The sequence below is a fragment of the Anoplolepis gracilipes genome, chromosome 16 (assembly GCF_047496725.1).
Source record: "Anoplolepis gracilipes chromosome 16, ASM4749672v1, whole genome shotgun sequence".
Classification (NCBI taxonomy): Eukaryota; Metazoa; Arthropoda; class Insecta; order Hymenoptera; family Formicidae; genus Anoplolepis; species Anoplolepis gracilipes.
The window spans coordinates 3200051-3223522 of record NC_132985.1 but is presented as its reverse complement, the minus strand read 5'-3'; the positions used below and the strand labels follow the sequence as shown (position 1 = coordinate 3223522).

The 23472-nt window shown below is 37.8% G+C and overlaps 1 protein-coding gene across 17 annotated transcripts in view; it reads left to right on the top strand.

Annotated features, from left to right (window-relative positions):
* Positions 1-23472, top strand: part of Tmod (tropomodulin) — a 49948-nt gene that overhangs the window by 3964 nt on the left and 22512 nt on the right. The window contains exons 1-2 of one of the 17 annotated variants that reach the window (XM_072908609.1): positions 9125-9496; positions 9638-9881. The exons of 12 other annotated variants lie outside the window; for them this stretch is intronic. In XM_072908609.1, coding sequence (XP_072764710.1) covers positions 9759-9881 — 123 coding nt within the window. In that variant the 5' untranslated portion in view covers positions 9125-9496; positions 9638-9758. 4 more of the 17 variants (XM_072908608.1, XM_072908615.1, XM_072908616.1 and 1 more) reach the window with 4 other exon arrangements.

Sequence of the window (23472 nt, the reverse complement as noted above, 5' to 3'; positions counted from 1 at the left end):
TGCGAATTTGTCCCGCAAATTACTCACCCTGTTTCTGACGTCTAATTAATCATCGTAATTCTAAGTATCTACTCGACCGACGATACCAGTACTGGCAGCTGTTGAATTATTTTCGAGTTGCAGCCCCGCCCGATCTGAATGGGCTTTCTGTCTGTCATATTTCATAGGGAAATTGCGGAAAAAAATAAGAATATTCGTCGCATTTCCAAGAAAATCTTTGCCACACTTTGACACGTCGTCATTCTTTTAGCAAAAATGCATTTGACGCCGAACTAATAGGAGCTTGAAACTCGAAAATAATAGTATTTCTTTTCTTTATGTCCAAGATGTAATTTGCTAATAAAAGAATCAATATTTTATCGCCTATAAAATTATATTTTATGCATTCAATTACGCAAGTCTTGTTCGCAATATATTTTACACCGATTAAAATTGCTGAAGTGAAAAGGGTTGATCGCATGCGAAACGTTGAGAAAAATGCAAGAATACCGAGAATACGCTGAGAAATAAGAATAAATAATATCAAATTAGCAACGTTTAACGCGATTTATCGAAAGGGTGGAGGGCAGGTCGCGAACTATAATATATTTACCGTTATCAGAGATGTACTCGCGCGTCGATAATGAAACACGACTTTAGTCGGTATCCCATTGTATCTCGAACTCCCATTCTATCGTTGGAGATTACGGGAAACCTGTTGAATATCATTCACGAGGGGGTTGAAGCCGACATTCACAGTTACAGGCGCAGCTCGTTACTATTCCCTTCCACTACAAATACGCGGTTGAATACTTCGCTCCGCTATATCTCGTATATTCGTGCCGCTATTGTTAAAGGTCTCTGGTAATTGTAGGTGTAAATGGAACCGAGATGGTTCATCGTGATAAACATTATTCACGTACATTATACACGATACCAAGTGTGAATGCGATTGCACGGTTTGCAAAGCGAGAGATTACAAAATTATAATTTTAGTTAATAACGAAAGAAAAAAATATTTATTTCCCTAAAACACACGTTATATCGTGAATGTGCTGAATGCATCAGGTTAAAGATTAACAAGAAATAATGAAATGCTATTTTGTAGTTGCTTTGGAAACAATTTTGAGATTCTTGTGTCTGGAAAATAATATATTTATTTTTTTTTTATTTTTCTTGCGTCACAATTAACCCTTACTTCGTATCGTTATTTTTGGCATCTTCTAACTGTACAGGTGGATCAGCATATTTTCGATAAAGTTTATTAATATGTAAAAGTGTTTTAAAAAATCTGAAAAAATGTATATATACTTCTTTGAACATTCTAAATAAAGACTAAAATAATAAATTTGAAAAATAATTTACTTAAATATATTATTTTATGATTATTTGTTTTCGAGAAATTGACGTTGTTAGAAAAAACACAGACAAAAATGATCCATCAGTACGGAATAAGGGTTAATATTTGTTAGAATCACATATATAATTAAAAAGTTTCGGAGAAGACTAAAACTTTTATGAAAGAGCCATGCAATTATTTTAACATTATCTGCAGGGGTGAAGATCGATTAGGGTGAATGAGACCATTAGGGTAAAAAAACCATCGCCATCGTGTAACTTTGAACACTCTTGGCACGTGTAGCGTGACCTGACAAAAATTCCTTCTTGCCTCGAGTTATTCGACCTTGTGCCTAGATGAGGCCGTAGGTGACGACATTACGGTCTGCAATTAACCGCTGATAAAATCCCAAGCATCCGCGCTATTCTGCGGATTCACATTCCCAGCGAGACGTCGAATGTCGTTCGATTTTAACGAAGATTGTCACAAACTGGATTATCAACGCGATTGAAGAGAAATTCGATACGCGACGCCACATATATTGGTTTTCAGATTTGTAGACGCTAAAAACGCAGAATGTCCAGCCGAATGCTCTCTCCATCGGCCGCCAGATTCTATTTATCGAGAGTTCGTATCTGATGTACGATGCAGCTGACACCTCGTTTTCTCGCGTTTGCAACTGGCGGCGAGTGCTTCCGAAAATATTTCACTCGGTCGACGACGCGTCGTCGTCGGGCTGACGGCCGTTTTCGACGTTGCACTTAAATTTCAAGCGGCTCACACTCGTAAATATCGACGCGCGATTTCGGTTCCGGATGCAACAGGTCGAAACCGTCGAATCTGCAACTCTCTCTCGTCGCAGCTTATAAATAACTCGACGATGACGTAGGGCCGCGGCACATTTGGCGAACGACGTCAGAGTTACCGTGAACGTATACATGTGCAATATATAGGCGATGTCATAAATCGAGTTTACGCTTTATGACCTAAATATTTTTATAAATTGCACTCTCTCGATGCGCGTTCGCACAAAAAACTGAAATCGCGAAATTTTTTGTGCCGCGAGGAATCATACGAGTTGTCTCCCTGTCTCGGCACTTGGAAAGCTTTTTCACGAAACTGTGAGTGTTCTTTCGCGATTTATTTCGTTTTTTAATCCTGCAAGTTCCGATATTTCGGGTAAATTCTTGAATAACTTTTCTGTCGTAGAATTATCGATCGAAAGGTAAATTCGTTCAACTTGTTTATGTCGTACAAAGGAAAATCATTCTGAATGAAGTGTCAACCACTTGGCAGACTTTGTTACGATGCATCGCACGCTAAACGGATACATGTATACGTGAACAGCATATGCAGAGTTTTGCTATACTGTCGTTCCGATCTAGAGAGTCTTGATATAACGTGTGACATGTAATGCTAACGCCAAGAATCAAATTAACACACTCTGCTCGCATCCGGTGTGCTCATGAATATTTCGTGTTCATTAAAACACGATGTCTCTATGTATTTTATTGTGCCGTGTGCGAAACTGTAACTCTTTGCCTACATAAATCTTATTTATGTCAAAGCTATATGTACAGTGTACAATTTCAAAATTTTATCAATTTCTTATCACACAATTTCGTAATTTTTAAAATTTACGATTCTGAGTACTCTAAGATCTTGGCATTTTGAATCCTTATTAGATACTTATTTCGTCTAAATTCTTTTCTATCTTTTAATCTTTTTATTTTTGAAACTTTTAGTGTCGCTGAAGTCCTCGAACATTAGGTTTTTTTAAATATCGATACTCTTAGTTTATCGATTATTATATTAGCGTATCACTCTTACGGTATAATATGTCTCTTTCAATCGTTCAAACAGACATTTGGCAATCGTGCTGACACATCCACGATAATATTCTACGAGGCATTGGAGTTGTCAGATATTTTCTGCCAAACGAGACGCCATCAGAGATGAACGGTGGCGGGCTTTTCGGTCGATTTCGCATCGTTGATCGTGAGAAGAGATCGCGCGCAAATTACACGTGCATCCAGAACCCGGAGGCAATTTTATCGCGGCGACAGCGAAAATGTATAAAACGAACAGCCGGTACGTACGCGTGTTGCCCGTTTCGCTTTCTGGTCGATGCTTCCCGGTGCGGCGCGGCGTTTCAATTAGTGAAGGCACCAGACACCATCGCATCGGTCGGGTTGGTCGATGGGCCGCTGTCGTCGTCGGTCGTTTCGATCTCGAAATAGATCGAGTTCTCGCCGGCACCTGTTCTCGAAACACCGTAAGCGGTGTCTGACCCTTTATTGCCCATTTTTCACGCTTGTACGATTAATCCCATCGCGGCTTTGTCGGCGACACGATTTCGGACGAGCTTTGGGCGAGCTCCAGCCCGCTCGTGAACCTTTAGCCTTAGAGTGTCTCTTCTTCTCGGAGCGCAACTTATTGTCCATCATTAGTTGAAAATTTAAAAATTGATTTTGAAAGAAATCACTATTAAATATTCGAGTTTTATTTTGACGATAAATAATTAATCAATAAAATAAAAATTATTAATTTAATATTAACTATTGACCGTTAACTTGTGATATAGTTTTTATAATAATTCGGGAATACAGTATAATAAGTATATAATGACAGAATTCGAAATTTAAAACATTGTTAAAAGCGTAGCAGAAAAATTTTATACACTTACACAGAGAACGATTATACAACACGGGGACGATAGTGGCTTGATTGAAACGATTCGTATGCAAGAAATTGCATTTCAGGATGGCGATAATCGAAACTCGAGACGGCATAATTGAAACGTAATTAGCCAGGTGACTCGCTATTTTTTATCATCGCGATTGCATCGTTTGGTGCTTCAATTGAGAATGACAAACTACTCCATTTGACAAAGCATCGGCCTGCCACAGACGGGAAAATTAAAAGAAAAATCAATATGTTATCATCGGCCGAGAGCAATTTTTATCTTCCATAAGGTCAACATACTCATTGCCATGCCAATCTCACGGACAATCAAAGTATAAAATAAAGAGAACTTGTTGACGTTGCATTATTTGTGCGCAAAACATTGCAACATTGAACAATTATTTATATTGCTTGTGGATAAGAGTTGGAATAAGCCAAAGGTCTTATAAAAAAAGAAACATTCCAGATTCCACTAGGATAAAAATAATCTTAATAATAAGAAATAAATTAAAGATTTTATATACATATTCTATATCGTTATATGAAACACATCTAGTTTCTAGCTTCAAATTTATTTTTCAAAAAATTAGCAAAAATAGAAATTTCTATCGATATTTATATTCCGTTGATAGAAAAGAAATATTAGTGTTTTTTAGATTAATCTCAGATTATAAAAATATATTTTCTCATCTTTGAGACGTTTCTCATACTCGAAATGGAAGAATATATTTTATGCCTATACTTATAAATTTTTCGCGTCAATTCATTATCGTCATTAAAATATTTGCGCGATTAAGCAGTATAGCATTCCAATAATATTGTTTTATTCTAGCGTAGTATTGCTTGTTTGCCATACGTTGAAATGACGTGTTAGTTCAAGCGTCAGCGGTACAAGTCGTAATTAAGCCTGTATTTTTCGAGGGGGTGTGTTTTTGTACCTTGCACGTTAACCGGTCTGTCGACAACGGGGTGAATATGACGGTCTACACGAGAAAGGTCAGGCCATGCTTAGGTAAGACGGAAACGAAGGTCGATTGGGGAAGGTCCGCGGTGTCACATAGGATATATGGTTTTTGCCGCTATAACGGAAGAGAAAACATTTGTACTCATCGTGTTGTCGCTGACGTAAGGATGCCGGCGTCGAAGGGAGGAGTGGTAGATCGGACTTAAAAATAACGCGCCACTTGTAACAGCTGCGTTCGATGGAAAATTTCCTCTCTTGATTTCGGATACAAAACAGCATTCGCTGCACGATGGACTTTGCTCGATAATTTTATCGGATTGGTTCAATAAAAAAATGTTTTTATACAGGATATAAAAATACGTATTATTAGTCAAACTTTTCGAAACAGTATTTTAACATTTTATTAAGCAAATTTTGTACTGTTTAATACTTTAAATGTGTGACTGTTTTATTTTTTTTACCGTTTTCTCAAATATTTTGACGTATTTTTTTTTATTAGCACACATTCTTCTTTACTCTCCATGTATTTGAGGATAAAACAATATGAAATTGACGTTAAACAGATAATTGGATTTTTAATATTGCGTTCGCAAATAGGTTTGATATTGCGAACAAAGGGTAATTATAGCAATTATAACAAGCGCAATTATAACAATGCAAATGGTTGTCTCGCATGAAGCTTGACAAGGTGGAAGAGTATTATTCTATGCCGATAATAAAATTTTATCATCTCTTTGGCGCGCAGCCACAACCGCATCACGCTCACAATCAGTAGTATTAAACGACACGCTCACGCCGATTGTTATTTGCTCGACGTCCATTTCGAAATAATTAATTATATTCCATAATTAATGTTGAGTTCCCTGAATTTTGTTCTTGTATACTCGATGCTTTAGAGCCAGATAACAAGCGCTTCTAAACAATTTTGAAATACTTTATACGTTTTTTTAATGTAGCCTTACATTTTCGTAACGTGATATTCTATATAAAAAAAAAAAAAGACTTTCTTAAAATTAGATTCATACACACGGTTAAGATTTGACGTTTATTTGTTAACAGATGAGCCGATCAATCCACACATGTCACATCTCACGGTTAATTTTCTGCTTTAATGTCCGCATTTTCAGTCTGCGACATTTTGAATGCAATCGCGCACATGTCACTCATAACTTAACATATACAGCTCACTGATAATTTCTGTCCGTTTTCATCTTGTCGTGAAAATGTAAATGTGTCGATTCACGATTGCGATTTTCTAATGGAAGTGCCAGACGTCTAATCTTGATTACGAACTTTATATGCAGGACTAAATTTAACTGTTTAACAAAAAGAAATATATATATATATATATATAGAAAATATAATGTTACTTTACGAAATAATAAAACTTAGTCTACGTAGGTCTATTAATTTTTAATCGTCCTATTCGTTATATTCGTGTTATGCTCACATCGCGTGGAACAGCGCTGTGGAGGATAATTCGATTTTTCCGCAAAAAGGAGACTGTTCCCCGGACGGAATTGCTTGTTCTCGCTCGCGATTGTTGGCCGTATATGGTGCGCATATTGAAAATTCGCACGAACGATCATCGGACAATCGACGTGCGAAATGAGCTCTTTAATCGCGCAGGTGATATCCCCGCGGCGTCAGAGGAAAACGTTTAATCCCCGCTCTGCATAAATTATTTTCCGAAATGGAATCGATCGATTTAACTTTTGTGTTGTGCGTGTCTGGTGATAATCTCCGACTGTGAGAGAAATTTGCATAATGTGCGTGAAAATAGTGTACGGTCCTAATAATGTCTCTGCTGATTTAATGCATCTTTTGCGCGAGATATATCATCAAGAGAGAAAATGTAGAACGTTAAAGAAAGATGTAGAAAATATTGTTATTAAAATTTAATATTTTTAATCTATAAATCTCTTCAAGTTTATATTATTATATATTCCAATGTTTTTTTCCATTATATGAATCCTTGGACTCTTGCATCTTTAATGATGAATGTTTAATTCCTACAACTATTTAAAAATATAATCCACGCCATCGTATAACTTATTGGTAGCCAATTATTCTTTTATTAATTTAGCGGTAATTTATCAAATTATCACATTATCAAAGTACATCAGCATTTCCCAAACCTTTCTCAGGTCGAGAGCTTTTCTGGCAGCTCGACGACCGAGGGTAAAATCGGGTACAGGGTCTTCTTTGTATTAGCGATACGGACTTGGCAAGCTTTTGCACCATCTGACGGTTCTTCCGGAAGAGTTTTCGCACTGACAGCTTTCAAGCTCGCGCGAAAGCTCACAAATGGCTGCCGCCATCTATTTGATATAGAGAACAGATATAGTTTTTATAAATAAAGTCACGTTGACATAAAGAGCTCGTTATTGTTACTGTTGATTAATTATAGTGATTAATTAAAACTTTATTAAAAAAAGATATAACTTTTTTTTTGTAACAAATAATTTAAAGAGAGAGAGAGAGAGAGAGAGAGAGAAAAAGAGTATAAATTAATATGGATATTTTACATTTTTTATAATTTAATGGTAATTTAAAAAGTAATTTTAAAAGTTTAAGATTATATTTGCATATTATAATCAATTTTATTTTTTATATAAAATAACAGAAAATAATGTTTTATATGTAATTTTATATCTAGATAAAACAGATTTATTTTATATCTATAAATTTATATATATAAATTTTGAAACGCATAAAAGAAAGAGAAAAAAAAAAAACAAATTAATCGATTAAAAAGGCTAGAAAAAATGTCAGCATTATAATAAAATAAAATCAAATAACTTTAAACTATTTCGCATTTATAACGCAGAAAATATTTCTCTAGTTCTCTAGTCGGTTATTATATTCGCATCTATCGTTTTTTGTATTTAAATAGCTCGACCAACATACGAATGTCATCGGGTGGTCCAACTTTACGCGTGTTCGCGCTAAATACCGAATTATGCGTCGAATTCAGCGACCGACGCGGTGCGCATATGATCGTACGCGAGCACTGCCAAAGAGAAATTCCGGGCAATTTAGCAAAAAAGATTTGCATGGATACGACAGTGAAAATTATCACGGCCGTAGAGACGTCACCAGTTTGTCTCTTTTGCGGGAAACATTGCTTCCGTTATTTTGCACCGCGAAATTCGCGGACCGGTCAGTCCATCAGAGAGACAAAGAGAGAGAGAGAGAGAGAGAGAGAGAGAGAGAGAGAGAGAGAGAGAGAGAGAGAGAGAGAGAGAGAGATCTTTGCAAACCTTTCGCAATCTGTTTTACGCAACTGCCGTCACGGACGTTGCCGACATCTCCGCAGGCGGAACAAATTATTTTCCACATATATTATTGCTTCTGTCTTTAGATATGTAACATGTAGATTTGCTTGACAATATATTCAGATATACGACCGATGGGATCGAAAAATTGTACGTGCACAGATCGATGTTTTCAAAGATTTGCAAATCTCTGTTGTACAAGCGCGATATTCTCGTCATCCAGATACTCTGGACCTCTTCTATTTCCGACATTTGTTTTTAAGAAAAATAAACGATCGTGACGGCAAACGACAAGTCTCGATACCTATATTCGTTTCCACGTGTTTGCTTCCACTGCTTTATTTCATTTTCTATGCGCGAAAATTTATGTTTTAGGAGGAGAACAAATATGTAGTTACCTATGTAACACAGACACGAGTCGTGTGTAAAACATTGTGTAAAACCGCAAAATTAGTTTAAACGCGCAATGGAATTTTCCTCTTTCTGAATATATCAGAAAATCAATCCATCGAAAAATTGTCCGTCGATTTTTTTTTTTTTTTTTTTTTTTTTTTTTTATAATGATCTCTAGGTTTAATGTATTTTCTATCTTTTAAAAAGAGATTTAAGAAGTGTAAAATAACAATTTTTAAGTAGAAGTTATTAATGACGATTCAAAAGTATTGAGTTTAAGAAAACGACAATGAAGAGAGAGGGGAACTGACTATAAAGAAGAATCGCCTTGACGTCGCGACGCATCTCGCACTATGCGCTTTTTCCCGTGCGTCGTCATCGTGGCGGGTGGCGGCCTAATTATACGTGTTTCTCCGTATTTCTGGAAGCGGTCCGCAGACGGGGCGCGGTACGATCCGCTCGCGGTACAGCGAAGACGCGTTTCCCGAAGTGTGTTCAGTCGTGCGTGGTCCATCTCGAGAATCGCGCATATTTCGAATTATCTCGGAACGTGTTGTCCGAGAGACGACGACTCTCTCAGCGTGAACGAAGATTGTCTTTTGGCCTCCGTAGTCGCAGCGTTTTCCATTCACGGTTTCCATCCAGCTCGTCCATGAGGCGACGACGCGGATATCGAAAGAACGAGAGAGCTCGGCTCCATCTCCGGCTCGATTGAATGCAATTTCTTTTCTTTTCGATTCAAATTAATTTGCTTCTCGTTAAGGATATTAAAATGTCCGTCGTAACTTCATTAGAGGTCGCGTGACATTTATTAAGACTGTTGCTCGATAGCTTCGATATTAGAGTGCCAGAGATTAGGTGAAGAATCAAAATTTTATGTCAACATTTCGAATTGGATAACTAGAAGATTTTAATTCCAAATCGTATCATTGCACGAGAATCGATCTGCTTTTTGACAATCTACGATTAAGGGTACTATGATTATGTACGAACTTGCAGAGATCTTTTTTGACGCGACAAAGGATAACCGTAAGAACTTTTTAAAGTGCTCGTCGTGTGAAGGATTTAGGGAAGAGTGACATTTAAATTGTGCGAAGAGCGAGACATCGCGACGATAATTATGGCGACCACGGAGATCTTTCAGGACTGGGATTCTCCTTACGAGAATCTCAGCGCGCTGAGGACCACTACTAAGACTACCAGAAAAACAACTACCACCACAACAACTACTACCAAACGAGAGGTAAAATATAAAAGAGTTGCCTAAGCTTCAGATTTTTAAATTATGTATTTGAATTTTTTACTTTTCCTTCGGATATATTAAATATATTATTAATAACATTGATTAACAAATATTAATTTATTTGTAGATGTGTATTTTTGATGTTTAAAAACATTTTTAGTTTTTATATAAATTGATTATTTTTAAATTCTTGGGTTATTTAGGATGCATAGAGTCTTTGGAGATATTATTGAATCTGTAAATTTTTAGGTCGAATTTCTTGATACATTTTTCGTATTGTAATTAATTACTGAAGGCTTATTTACTTCTGGGAGTCTTAAATCTAGCGATCTAGCCAGAATCTGTCACACGGTTCTACTCTTTCATACATCACGCTAATCGCGTATCTTTACGCCTGTCAAGTGGATCATAAATATACGAAAGAAAGATTTAGGAGGTTCGTTTGCGGAGATTTTCCAGATTCGCGTCAGCGGATTAGACTGGAAATGGATGGAAAGACCAAGAAAAAGCCTTCTTTCTTGGCGCGCGTAGATTGAATGCACAAAGTAGCTGCTTTCGCGTGCGATTATTCATCGAGAGTGGTTTACGATTTTCCGGCTGTTTATCCGTGAATTGAGTTCACGAAGTAATGGCGGTTTTCGGTCCTGGCAATCGTTTTGTAAACGCGCGAAAAGCTTCATGTTTGAGACACATTCTTTTTACAAAAAATTGACGGATTTTATATCTTAAATAACAAGAAATTTAATTACAATATATCGATTAAATTCTTAGATTCCTTTAAATTCTTCTATTAATTATTCTTGTGTATTTTGATATAAATATTTTTTTCTTTTTTGAATATCCATAAATCATATTTTCTTAATGCATTCTATCTTCTTACGTGAAATGGCGTGAGCCAAATGCAGAATCAGTAAACAAGTAGTCAAATTTCTGACCTTGTTAACGCCACTTTTCCACCGACAATGATACGTACGGCATATGTTACAGTTCAGCCGCGACAACCACGCGTGGTATGTTGGCATTGAAATTTTGAAACCGATAAAATACATCCGGCTATTGTAAAAATACACTTGATATAAATACGGCTAAAGCGATGCTAAACAAAAGCGGAAGACTCGGAAGGATCGCGCTCGCTCGTTCAACGGGCCGTTACCTATAAAAAGAATTCGATGTCTTTTTGTGTCGCGGCTGCAGGTGCTGGCCGCATGCCAGATGGTGAATAAAAATCGCAATAAAAAAAGATGATTGCGCAATCTCGATGATTTGATATGCTACGTCCAAACATATCCGTTCCCAAATTTATGTTTGTCGGTCGACAGCTTCGCTTTTATTCGCGCTCCAAGTCGTCGCGCGAAAGCGGCCGTTCATTCAGAGCTAAGTCGATAATTGAAAACGTCACATTCAGTCGCTGATTTTCCAGCTTATTGAACAACTTTATAGGAATATTAACGTGCAAATAACGTCTGTCGAATAAAGCGCGCTGCGTTTGCGTCAAATCGCAATTCGGCGCTTTAGATTTAGCGGCTTTAGATTCTCGAAACTTTGGACTCTCGATTAAAGCGCGCGCGCGCGCGTGGGCTCTATAAATTTCATCGACGTAATATTCTTCGTCCGTCTTTCCGGCTCTCCTTGAGGCAACAATGTGTTTGGCTTTTGGCGTATCGACACCTGGCTCGATTTCTCTGGCGCTAATCGAATAAATTTTCGCGTGCGGCCTCAACGCGAAACCGCGATTAATCACGCGCTATTCCACGAATTTTTCTCGATATTTTTGAAATTATCTAGCATGAGTCATTCTTAAAATACAAAAACCCGACGTTTTTGAAACGCTATCAATAACAGTGGTTGATTTTTGAGATTCCATCGATTCATATCTTGAGCACTTGTTAGATGCCCTATCGCACTAATTTTACATTCATTTTGAGTTTCATTGATTATATTTTCGAAGCGGCACGATGGCCTGCTATTGGCCGTGAGTGCGAAAAGCGGAACGAAGGTTTTTCGCGGAAATTTTCACGAAAATGCCAGCGCGATGAAAAGTTTTGACGGTCTGGTAAAGCCGTTGCCAAGACGCAGCAAGACTTATAAATTATCCACAAGGAGATTAATATCCGCGGAGCGTGAAGAATAGTGGCGTGTAATATAAATTGCGATGTTTTCTCGAAGTCGCATTTTGCTTTGGCGCGGCTCGAATACAATGCACCTCTACAGTCTAGAGTCTAGAGTATGCAATTAAGAACACGCTTGAATACAATGCTAATGATAATTGACGGAACGGCAGGTATATCTGTGACAGGGCTGCGTCTTTCGCAACACGCATGTAGCGACCGGAGAAAAGCGCGTGAAAAGATACGTAGACGAGATACACACGCACACAATGTATAATGCAACAACGTGTGTGGGTGATCCTTATAATTTTATGTCTTAAGAATGAACATGAACTATCTTCGAATTCGGCGCGTAAACTGAAAAATGAGAGCGAGCTTAATTTTAAGAACGCGGTGAAGATAGACTTTGGCAGGGTCTGTTCACAAGGTAGGCGCGACGTACAAATCCTGAATGATTTACGACGAGAATCTATTAATCTCTTACAAAATCATCCCGTTGTTTGTCTCGTCTCGTCCAGCCCGATTCCCGCACGCGGACTCTCTCCAGCTGCCAGGACAATCTCGCGACAAGCGTGAGTTTCGTTGCTAAATCGGAAATCGTAAAACCGAGATTGTCGGGGTTGGCGCTCATAATAGAATACGCCGTACAATTGGCAGTTCCGATGTCGTTTACCTCGCACGTTCCTTCGAACTTTGTCGGACCATCATCGAGTAAAACCGCTGCACAATCGTGATTCTCTTTTACGAACGATCATAAACTTCAGACTTGTTGTGCACCTCGCGTTCCGAAAATAGACTCGACTTGTTCCCTCAGTACTCTGATTTTCTCTTTCTATGTCTCTCTGTCTCTCTTGGACTTTTCTAATTATAAACCCCGAACTCTTTGTACACATCGCCGAGAATAGAGTAGGAAAGCTGCCGCGGTAAATGAGAAGTTTCGAGGGTTTCTGACCTCGCCTGCGGTCATTATTCTCTCACGTGACGGGAAAAAAATTAAGTACACGTGGATCCGCGTCTGCCGTCGTTAATAAAAAGAACGAACCTTGAACTTTGTTCGGCAAGCGTGGCGATTGAATGACACGTGTGTCTTTTTTCTGTTTGCTGTTCAATTTTTGTGCAAATCACGAATTTGCTAATAAAAATATTTACCTTACCGGATGAAACATAAAGAGAACCAGATGCTTAGGCACATTCAGTAGGGAAAAACTCTCACCCCAAACGAGAATGATTTATTCAAAGCGGTTCACGCGAAATTGTTTCCGTTGCACTTTGCACCGAGCTCGGAATAACTCGAAAAATATGTGAGTTTTTGAAGCATAGAATTCTTGTTTTTCTCTTTTACAAAATTGTCGACAATCTTAAGCTTAATATCTCATGCAACAAATTTTTTTAAAAAGTGTATCTTACTTTTCTATTATATATTTTCCCAAAACTCAAATCAATTGAATCAAATCATATCGATTTATGTTTAACAACTTTAAAATTCTACGAGAGCAAGCGACTTTTTGTAGATTGATTCGACTGAAAATAAGTAATCAAACATGTGGTTGCTACCAATTTCACGTTCTTGGAATGCGTAAATTGCTGGAAATTACGGAAATACTTCGTACAAGATAATGACTCTTAAGGAGAGAGAAAGTCTCCATCCTTGGATATATTTGTACACGACACGTTTTATGGTGCACGAAAATTTGCTTAGTACATTCATATCGCGGTATATCATCTCCGGTACATAAAACGAGATCTCTCCGTGCTAGAAAGTGTGTTACAAAAATATTGCAACGAACAATCGGCTTTAATCGTGCGAACGGAGTGATCTTGCGGGTAATTAGGCAGAAGAAAAGTGCAGCGGAATTTTCTTTTTTTTTTTTTTTTTTTTTTTAAGAAAAATGAAAGCGATGCTCAGGATAAACCATTGTTCTCATCTCGGGCTGTCAGACAGTTTAGATTCGCCACAATCTCAATGACCGGCTTTTCTCTATTACGTCGATGTATTTCTCGTGCGATCACATTGTGATATTTACGTTCGCACTTGACGTAAATCGTCGTAGCATTAGCCTCGGTGTATTTACGAATCGCCTTTGAATTAAATCGACAACGCGAAGCATCGTCGATTGCGTAACAACTGTTGCCGTAAATGTCGCGGATTTCTTTTCGCCTCGGGACTATCTTCGAATACGTAAATCGCTCGATTATGTACGACGCGGGGGCGACTGTCATTATCGCATCACATATGCATGCTACATCGTGCATAAGTGTACGTACATGGCGAGCTGACATTTTCATCAGTTATTGTCGGGCTTCCCACGCGTGTCCGGATCATCATAAGCTGTGATCATCCGATCGTGACTAAACAAAGGGCTCTTAAACGAGGGATTATGTCGAAGGGACAAAGAAGCGTTGTTATGCTAATGACTCCACGAATGAAGACGGATGATTGCGTAGAAGCGTTGAATTATTCTCGAGTTTGATATATCATTCGTAAAATAGAATTCTTCCTCAATAGGGATTTTAATCATAACTGTTTAATCATCAAGAATTAAGGTCACATTTCTTTTAAATCGTATTTCTTTTATTTCGTTTAAGTATGAAGAAGAGCACAGATAGCTTCTGGAGTGTAAAAGAATATTTTACGATTCCAGTAACAGGTTTGCGCATTCGGCCGTGGATCGTACTTGTCAGTTTAATATCCACGTGGCATAAATCGAAAGAATTGGGCCAAACAGAGCGGAAATGCATAAATCGTCCCGAAATATGCGATGCACATTGTTTCTCTTTATTCGTGATCGATTCGCGCGTGCAATAGCGATGCAACAGAGATGCACCAGACAGTTTTAACTGCTAAACTTAGGTCGCATTGACATACGCAATTACTTAAGCGGAGAAACAATATACACCGGGTATAACTCGCGTCGTGTCAATGACCCCATCGATGGTGTCTCATCACCGGTGTTTCCGATCGATTACGCGCGTCAAGATTAATAACCATCTTTTCTCTCTGTTTGCCACCGACGTCGATCGACGTCGATCATCGTCGATGTCTATTTATTCGTAGACCCGAGTATTTATCCATCCTCGAATACATCAGACAACAATCTCATGCGTCATACGTGCGCGTGCGAGCTGAATTTGTAAAATAACGTTTGAAAGCGAGATACGGGAGAGATCGTCGCGATCGTCTCGTCGCTCATCGCGAGAGGATTGATCAATAAAGAAATGGAGCAAACACAGATACACGAGCGCGGAAGTGTAGGCGTTATCGATCAAGGTCGACCACGCTCTCGAAATACATCGATAAATCGATCGGGATTCGAAATAGAGACGTTCCGTCGTAGTCGTATTTTTGTAAATCAGTGATGCGTGGCAAAGAGTAACGATGGGTCTTGCCGTCTTTCCGCGGTTCTAAGATCAAAAACCCGTGGTCTTTCTCTCCAGAGTTTATATTTTCCCTCATTATTTTCGAGACGTTGTATTTTACGAGGCAAAGGGTTTCCATTTTTATAAAAGGTACGGAATACTTGTCCCGTAACGTTTTTTATAGTAAAAGATTATTTTTTGTTTGTTTGTTTTTCGTGTTTTTTACTTTAGAGCTATTACTCTAGTTTAATTTTTTTAAATATTATCATGGACAAATATTATTCCGCAAGTAATATTGTACAATTTTTCCCAGTAAATTTGTAGCTTTTGTTTGCTCAAACTTTTTTTAGAAATATTTAAAGCATAAAATATCCTATAATTATACAAAAAACAAAAAAAAACATCATTAAACTGTGTTGAAATTATAAAATAAAAATTCTCTTGAGCTGACTTAGGATAATAGGTTGCGTGGATTAACATAATTTCGTGTATTGTGGCATTCGAATGCTGTTGATTTCTAAACAACGTGAAAGTTCAAAAGACATCATAAAGACGTTCAAAAGAGATTAGCACGCCCATTAGATTCTTTTACGATATTGGCTTTATGGTGGCTCATAGATATTTGTATAGTTCTGGGAATTGAATGACTATGATCATATGTTGTATGTTGTAAGTTGCAGAATATTATATGTTATAAATTATACATATTCGAACGATATCTTTTATTATTCAAACTTACGGGAATTTTATGAAAAATTCTCCAGAAGAGCAGCGATATTCTCGGTTGCATTTCTACCTAACGGTTGATATGTAGGTGCGATGAGGTCATCCGGCGAGTCCGTCAGATGATATCACGCTGATCTTAAACAGCAATAGGTTGTTTACTCGGACAAGGGACCGCTACAGAGAGATGAAAATGCCATTTGAGCAAGCTAATAAATTTATCAAACGTCAGATGATATCTTGCTTCACTTGCAAAAGAAGATGAATAAAGCATTTGGCCGCATTATAAACTCTTATACGAAGATTTCATTATAGATGAACAATTAACGTTTATAATGATTCGCTGTTTAATTATATCTGTTCATGAAGCTTTATCTTTTCAAATAATTATATATTTTGATAATTTTTTTCCCTGAAAATTTTTATATTCTTGATCGAGTACTCTTTATATTTATGTCGTTTGACATCTCTTATTTGTTGAGCATATACATCTTTCAAAAAAATTGAAATTTTCACGAGTCGGCAGGAAAATCACATGGGTACTGGTATAAAAAAGAAAACTGTAAACAGGAATTAATTTCCATTGACGTCATCACTAGTAATCTCGAAAACTTCTGAGAAAAACTGGAGCCTTCTTTTACGGAATCAGGGCCCGAGGGCCTCGAAGTGAAAGTCGTTTTGAACGCAATCGCCGCCGGTTCGTAGACTTCGCTCGTACACAATGCTCGTACGCTGTACAGTGTACAGTGTATACCCGGCACCTCTCATCGAGGTTCCAGCATATAAAACTCACAATCAGTTGTTTAGTAGCGCTTCAGCTTCAGGCGACTCTTGTCTTGGCTTACGACGTCCGACGTTACGCTCCTTACTCGTCTCACCTGAGCGAACGTTACCGTAAATCCAGTCTCGCTTGCTTTGTCGGTCTCTTCGCGAACCTGTGCCTGTGCGTCACGTGATTATCTTACAGATCGCTCATTCCTGCGGTCTTCGTTGCGTAAGTACGGCTTTATTTACGGTAATCGTTGAAATTGGCTCTTCGCGATGAACTGTTATGGCAATGCGATTTCTCGCAACAACAATTAACTTAATTGCACGCGTATGACGTCTTACCTCATTTAAGGACTTGATTTTATCGCATTCGAGATTTAAAACGTCTAAGAATCGAAAATTTGTAACAAGAATATATTGCTTTTCAAAATTATTTATATGTTTTTATGAAATACGCGTCAATTTAATGGTGAAAATATTTCGCATTAAATATGGGAGATATTTTTGTGAATTTTTTTCGCATAATTGTCGAATAATTTCGTATATCTCGATTCCGGTGATGCTGTGCAGTCCATTGTGGTTGTAGGCAAATAGCGATTATTCGGATAATGCGTATATTTTGCTTATTCGGTATTTGGAGAAAATGATCGAGTGCCACTAATTAACAACTGGCGAATATTTGATCAGTTTGCTGCGCATATTGGCGATGCCTAGACGCTCAATTATTCTAGTAATTGAAATGGTATAATATCGCGACCGCGCTCGATTGTTCGGCCAAATATCTGCGTTGGCTAATCATACACAGACCTTGATCTAACAAACTGCAAATTCTTTTTGCCAAAATTGATTTGCTCCATGTATTGCACGAATGTCTATAATAATAGTTACCTACAACAACATATTTTGATTCAATAGAATATACATTTATTTGTAGACTATTCTTAATTTACTAGACATTAAAAATCTCTTTTATTCTTATTATTTCAAGAAACCTTTTTTCGAGGACTAAAAATTAAAATTGTACAGAGAAGAAAATTGTACTTGATAAAGTGATTCGCGTTAGATTTTTACAGTGTTTTTAGAGGGAGTTAAAGCTCCACAAATTTAACGATAATACATAACGTAGTGTTTTTTATGCAAATTATATAATACGTGTCGCGTACACACATACACAATTACAAATTTCGAAAATAATAACTGGAAATGATGGATTTCGCAATCGCTGATCTATCATGAATATGTCATTTCAGTCGTCGCAAGCCCTTGTCGACGAATTCATTCATTGAATCGATCCATTGATTTGTAAGACGTATTACAAAATTTTGACGCTTCGTCGCCGTCGTTAATAAATATTGCAGGGGGAGGATTTTCACCAGGAAATCGAAATCAAAGTACTGTTGATGAATATTCACGCGATCTGTCAGACGTTACAGTGGATGAAGCTACAAATTGATACATGTGCGTTATTCCTATTAAAAACGGAAATCGGCAATTTCAGAATAATAAGCACGTGTCGAATGCGAATCGGACAGCTAATATTTTCTTTTTGCAAAGAGAATATTAGTATCTAAGAATCGCGATAAAAGTATATTATATTTATTTATTTATTTATACAAGTCTCTCTAGCGTTTAAAGGATATATTGCTCTCTTAAAGTTCCTTTACGCCGTTATAATTTATATTTCCGGGTTAATGCTTATCTGATACTTGTACGCACTTAATTTAATCTCATCTTTCGATTAAATCACACAAGTCAATCCTAATTTAACTCCAATATTAAATGATATACATATATAGATATATTTGTATACTATATATATCAAGTAAATCTGTATTTCATTTATTTTGATGGCTTTAAAAGTCATTTTTAATTTACAGGCGTGCGACGATCTAATTACTAACTAGAGTTTCACATCCGCCCAGTTTTGTCGCCGACTAACTGAAGAGCTAACACGATAACCCAGATCACGAGGCTTATATATCGATATACTTTCACGATTGCGAGACCTTTCCAAGATCGCGATTTTATCAATTCTCACCGGGTACCTGGCGCGTTGCCAAAAGGAATCTGTTTGTACACAGAGGGAAGATCAGGAAGAGGGAGAGAGAGGGGAGGGAATGGATCGGATCGAGGAGCCAGATCGAATTCAAATAATCTGTATGTCGGCGGAAAAAAATAATTCGATATAATAGGAAAGATGCGGTGAAAGTACGGATTATCGATTAGGACGGCTTGATGAATCGCAGGAACGAAATTGCGTAACGCACGTGTTTCGTCGCCAACGATCGTAAAGTTCGTGTAAACGTGCCAGATAAATCGTCCGTCTGTAATTTACGTTGCGATCGCGCGGCTAGCTGAAATTTACGAGATCTGTGACGGTTATTAGTACAGTTACGTTTAATTACAACGCGCTGTGATTAGATACTCTCCGAGAGCTAATTAATCATGCGCACTGATTGAAAAGTCATATGCGATCGAAAACGAAACGCGACTGTTGGCGGAATAATTAACGCTATATCGATTATGGATCTGCTCGTCGAACGAGACTGCTTCAGGTCATTGAACAATGTCTCTCACGGTACTGTTCGCCAGATGCCAGACGCGCGCATAAATATACTAGTAGTATAACGTTGTGGAACCACCGTTGTGGCGGTACGTTACGCCGTATAAAACGATGTTTAACGACCGTTACGCCACAAACGAACCTTAAAGATTGCTTGATTCATGCATGTTCCAAGTATCACGCGTTGGACAAAGTCGAGCAGAAGAAAACGGCGCTCGGCGAACTAAGATAGTGCACTAAAATGCGAATTTTTATGTCGGTAGTTGAGAATTAAATTAATCAATGACATATTTATATTAAATCCTTATTTTTTTTCTAACATCGCTGAACTTTTTCTTCTCGTATTCTTACCTTTTAATAATCTTGTCGATGAATTTTTTTTCCTTTCGAGTAAAATTGAGACAGCTACTTGTTAAGCAAAACAAGGAATCAAAAATACTAGAGATGTATCGCGAAAGTTATCGTTATATGTTCGATGATGCAGATATAGCTCTCACTTCTCGCATCTGCTGGACGATTAAGTGCCGTTAGAAAAAATTAGCCTTGGACGTGTCGCTATTCAATCTGTTCGCGAACGAGCGAGATGCGTGAGTGACTCGCTTTCCCGTCAGCTGAAAGGAAAAAACTTGGTTGCGTTTTCTATTGCTTCGCTTCGTAAATTGTAGGAAACGAATTTGTAGGTTTTGCTCTGGAAAGTCTATGAATAAAAAAACTTGCGATCTCAGAAATTTTAGAGAAATCGAATAAAATTATTACAGGTGGCTGGAAAATAATTGTTCAAACCTCTGTCACCTCTGTCTTTAGCGACGTTGATGCAAAATAGTTTGTATTCCGCAGTACGTTTCAGTCTTTAAATATTACCTTGAAAATATATCTATACTTTGGAAATTTGAATAAAAATATCTCGGACAGATGCGATATCATCGGTGACTTTAATATCTCTGACTTTTTTTTATGATAGTCGTCTGGTCTCCTTTAGATCCCAGCGAGGAAAACAAGGAACCACGTCCGGTGTCTCGTGTGAAAGGTGATATATTTTTAGTATCATTCAAATTGGACAGTGCATCTTAAATAGTTCCATCTTCTTTTCAAGTTTCCTATTGTTCATATGCTGCATTATTTTTCGCTCGAACAATTATTATCTCGCAAGCTTCGTCATTGCATATTTAAACATGAAAAACCAACAGAAACAAAATTCTGAATCTTAGAGCGATTATTAATGAAGGAATCTCTTATTGTTCCTCAGCTAGCAAGTTGAAAGAGAATCATCAGCTTGAAAGAAGATTTTTTTCAGCGAGTATTTGGAATCGCGAAAGGAGAAAGAGAAAAAAAGTGTCGGACCATGTCGGACGAGTGCAAAGTGCTAAGTTTCTCGTCGCGGTCGAAAGGCATGGCAAGGCAAGGGTGGTGTCGTTATTAATGCGGGCCTAGGTCACGGGCGGCGGAATGTCTCTTCGGCTGGTCGTCGTGGCTGGTTAGTTCATAAGAAGGCCAGTGGCCGCGCTTTCGCGCTCACTATAAATAATCGTGTGCGCGGGTATGTCCAAGTATAGCCCGTTGGGAGGGTGCCAGTCTCAGCGAGGAAGCCTCAGCTATTTTTGAGGGCTGTCGCCGCCACTAACCGCGCGACGGACGGCACTCTGATCCGGACCGTCGATGGGGCTGGCGATCCTCGCTGCGTCTTCCTCGAGATGGCTCATCGATGCGCGTATCAGTCCCCTTTTCATCCCCTTCCTCCCCTTTCTTCGCCCAACTTTTCCTGCTCTGATATCAGTTCACCTTCTCGAAAAGTCTTAGTCTTACGGTGACCTTGAGCGGCTTCAAGATCGATTATGTCAATGTCGGGATTCCGTGGATTACGTGATCGAAGTAGAAGCAGGAGGAATAGGCTGCGGGGAAAAAGAAGGAGAAACGGCGGAAAGAAGGGGAATTGCCGGTTTTGGCAACTTGCATTCACGTGCTGGTTTCACGGTCAATCGTAAAACGAGGACTCTGGGCCTCGATTAATATGCGGATGACTCGTACGCATGATTTTACGCGTTACCGGATGTACACGTGGATAAATTTGTACCGACTCCCGATGTACCTTGAATATAAAAAAAAATTAAGCGATGAACAGTGCATTTTAAACCAAACATGTGCTGATGAGAATGATAAATATATTCATAGCAATACTAGAATTGAAATTGTGATAGAGGGATGCGTAAGAAATTGGCTACCAAAATGCATTTTTCATTTTTAAAAAATAGCAAGTAACAAGAGAACGTAACAAGAATGCGACTACATGTTAATATGAAGTTGAAAACCTTGTCCTCGATATAGTTATATTTTGTATTGTTATAATTCCGTAGTATCTAATGTAATCATATATTCAAGCTAGCTCTAGTATTAAAAGTGTCGTAAGGATAATTTAATAGAAAGGGTAATCGCGTTGCAGAAAATCTTTTGCTAGAAGAAGTGAGAGGCTCTAATCAAGGACGATTTGATTCTATATAGTGCAACGTCATGTTAATATTATCTTTGATGAATTATTGAAAATAACGTATGATATTTTTAAAATAAAAATTTAAAGATCTAAACCGGAATTAAAGATTATTATAGATATTAATATTGAACTTATAATCAGGAACAACTGATAGTTTTTTGCGGGGCTTATGCTAATAATCTTCTGGTGTCTCTGAAGAAATACACACACAAGCTAACGTCAGAAGAATTGTAAAGTAATTTTAGTCTAGAATATTTGTCGAGTTCTTTATCATATGAAAATAAAAAGAAATATATATATATAAATTTTAATTTCCATACGATGAAGAACTCGACATATATTCTAATTTAAAAATATTTGACAGTTTCTCTGCATGCTTTATATATATATATATATATATATATATATATAGAGAGAGAGAGAGAGACTGTATTAAAAAAGTTACGTGTATTTTTTTTTATAAATATTCTAATAAATAATAATTATCTAAATATAAATACAAATAATATTTTATATATATATAAAATTTATATATTATGTATATATGTATGTATTTATATATCAATTTATATATAAATTATATATATACACAATATTTATATGTATAATATAAAAATTAAATAATTTATAATTTATTTGTAATATAAAAGATAAATAGTGCATATATTCATGTTTGTCTATCATATTCTCATATCAATATTAAATATCCTATATTATTTTCAGAACAAATACATCTCTCGTATTTAACGCGTTTCGATTTGAATTTCCCGCCTTCTCGTTGACGTATACTCCATTCGACCTAACACCTTGCAGAGCATCGCATGTATAGTCGTCCAAGCGACGCACAACATCAAAGTCGCGTCAATCGTGCCGCATCATAATAATCGCATAAAAGATAAGACTGCACTTCCGGCTATCCTTGATTCAACCTATACCGAGAGTGAGAACCGATTGCGAATCATTTTTGAAAAAAAAAATCTCTTAATCTGGACAAGTCACATCGGGCGCGTAATCGACTCGATCTTCACGCAATCGCATTATCGCATTGTCGGCGTTAAAGGGGCGCTGTCGCGATCTGGTGGGCTGGTCAGTGAATCGCGCGCGTCCGTACGTCATCGTGTAGTGATATTGTGTTCGAAGATTTGGAACAGACGTTTTTCTCAAACCGGACTCTTAAATCTCTAAGTTCGCAGCCGGTGACGGCACGCACCGACCCAAGGTCGCGTCCTGTCATCATCATCATCATCATCATCATCGAGTGAGTCCCAATGAAGGGGGTGGGGGGGGCCCGTCCGTTTCAGCCGGGCGGTGGCTGCGGTTGTCGGTTATTTCGCTTTGCTTATCGTCACCGATTTGGCATGCTAGTTGTCAATGAAAATCGATCCCGAATTATCTGGGTCAGAGAGCATCAGCCGCGTTGGACGCTCGCCGAATTTAAACGTGTCATATGATCGATGCGATCGAATCAGTCGATCGCGAACGTACGGTCTGTCGGGCACTTGGTGATAACGCTTCCGTGATAAAAGAAGTCGGTCGTGTCGTTAGTCAGTCTTCCTCGACGCGCCTCGTATCGACATCTTTTTTTTT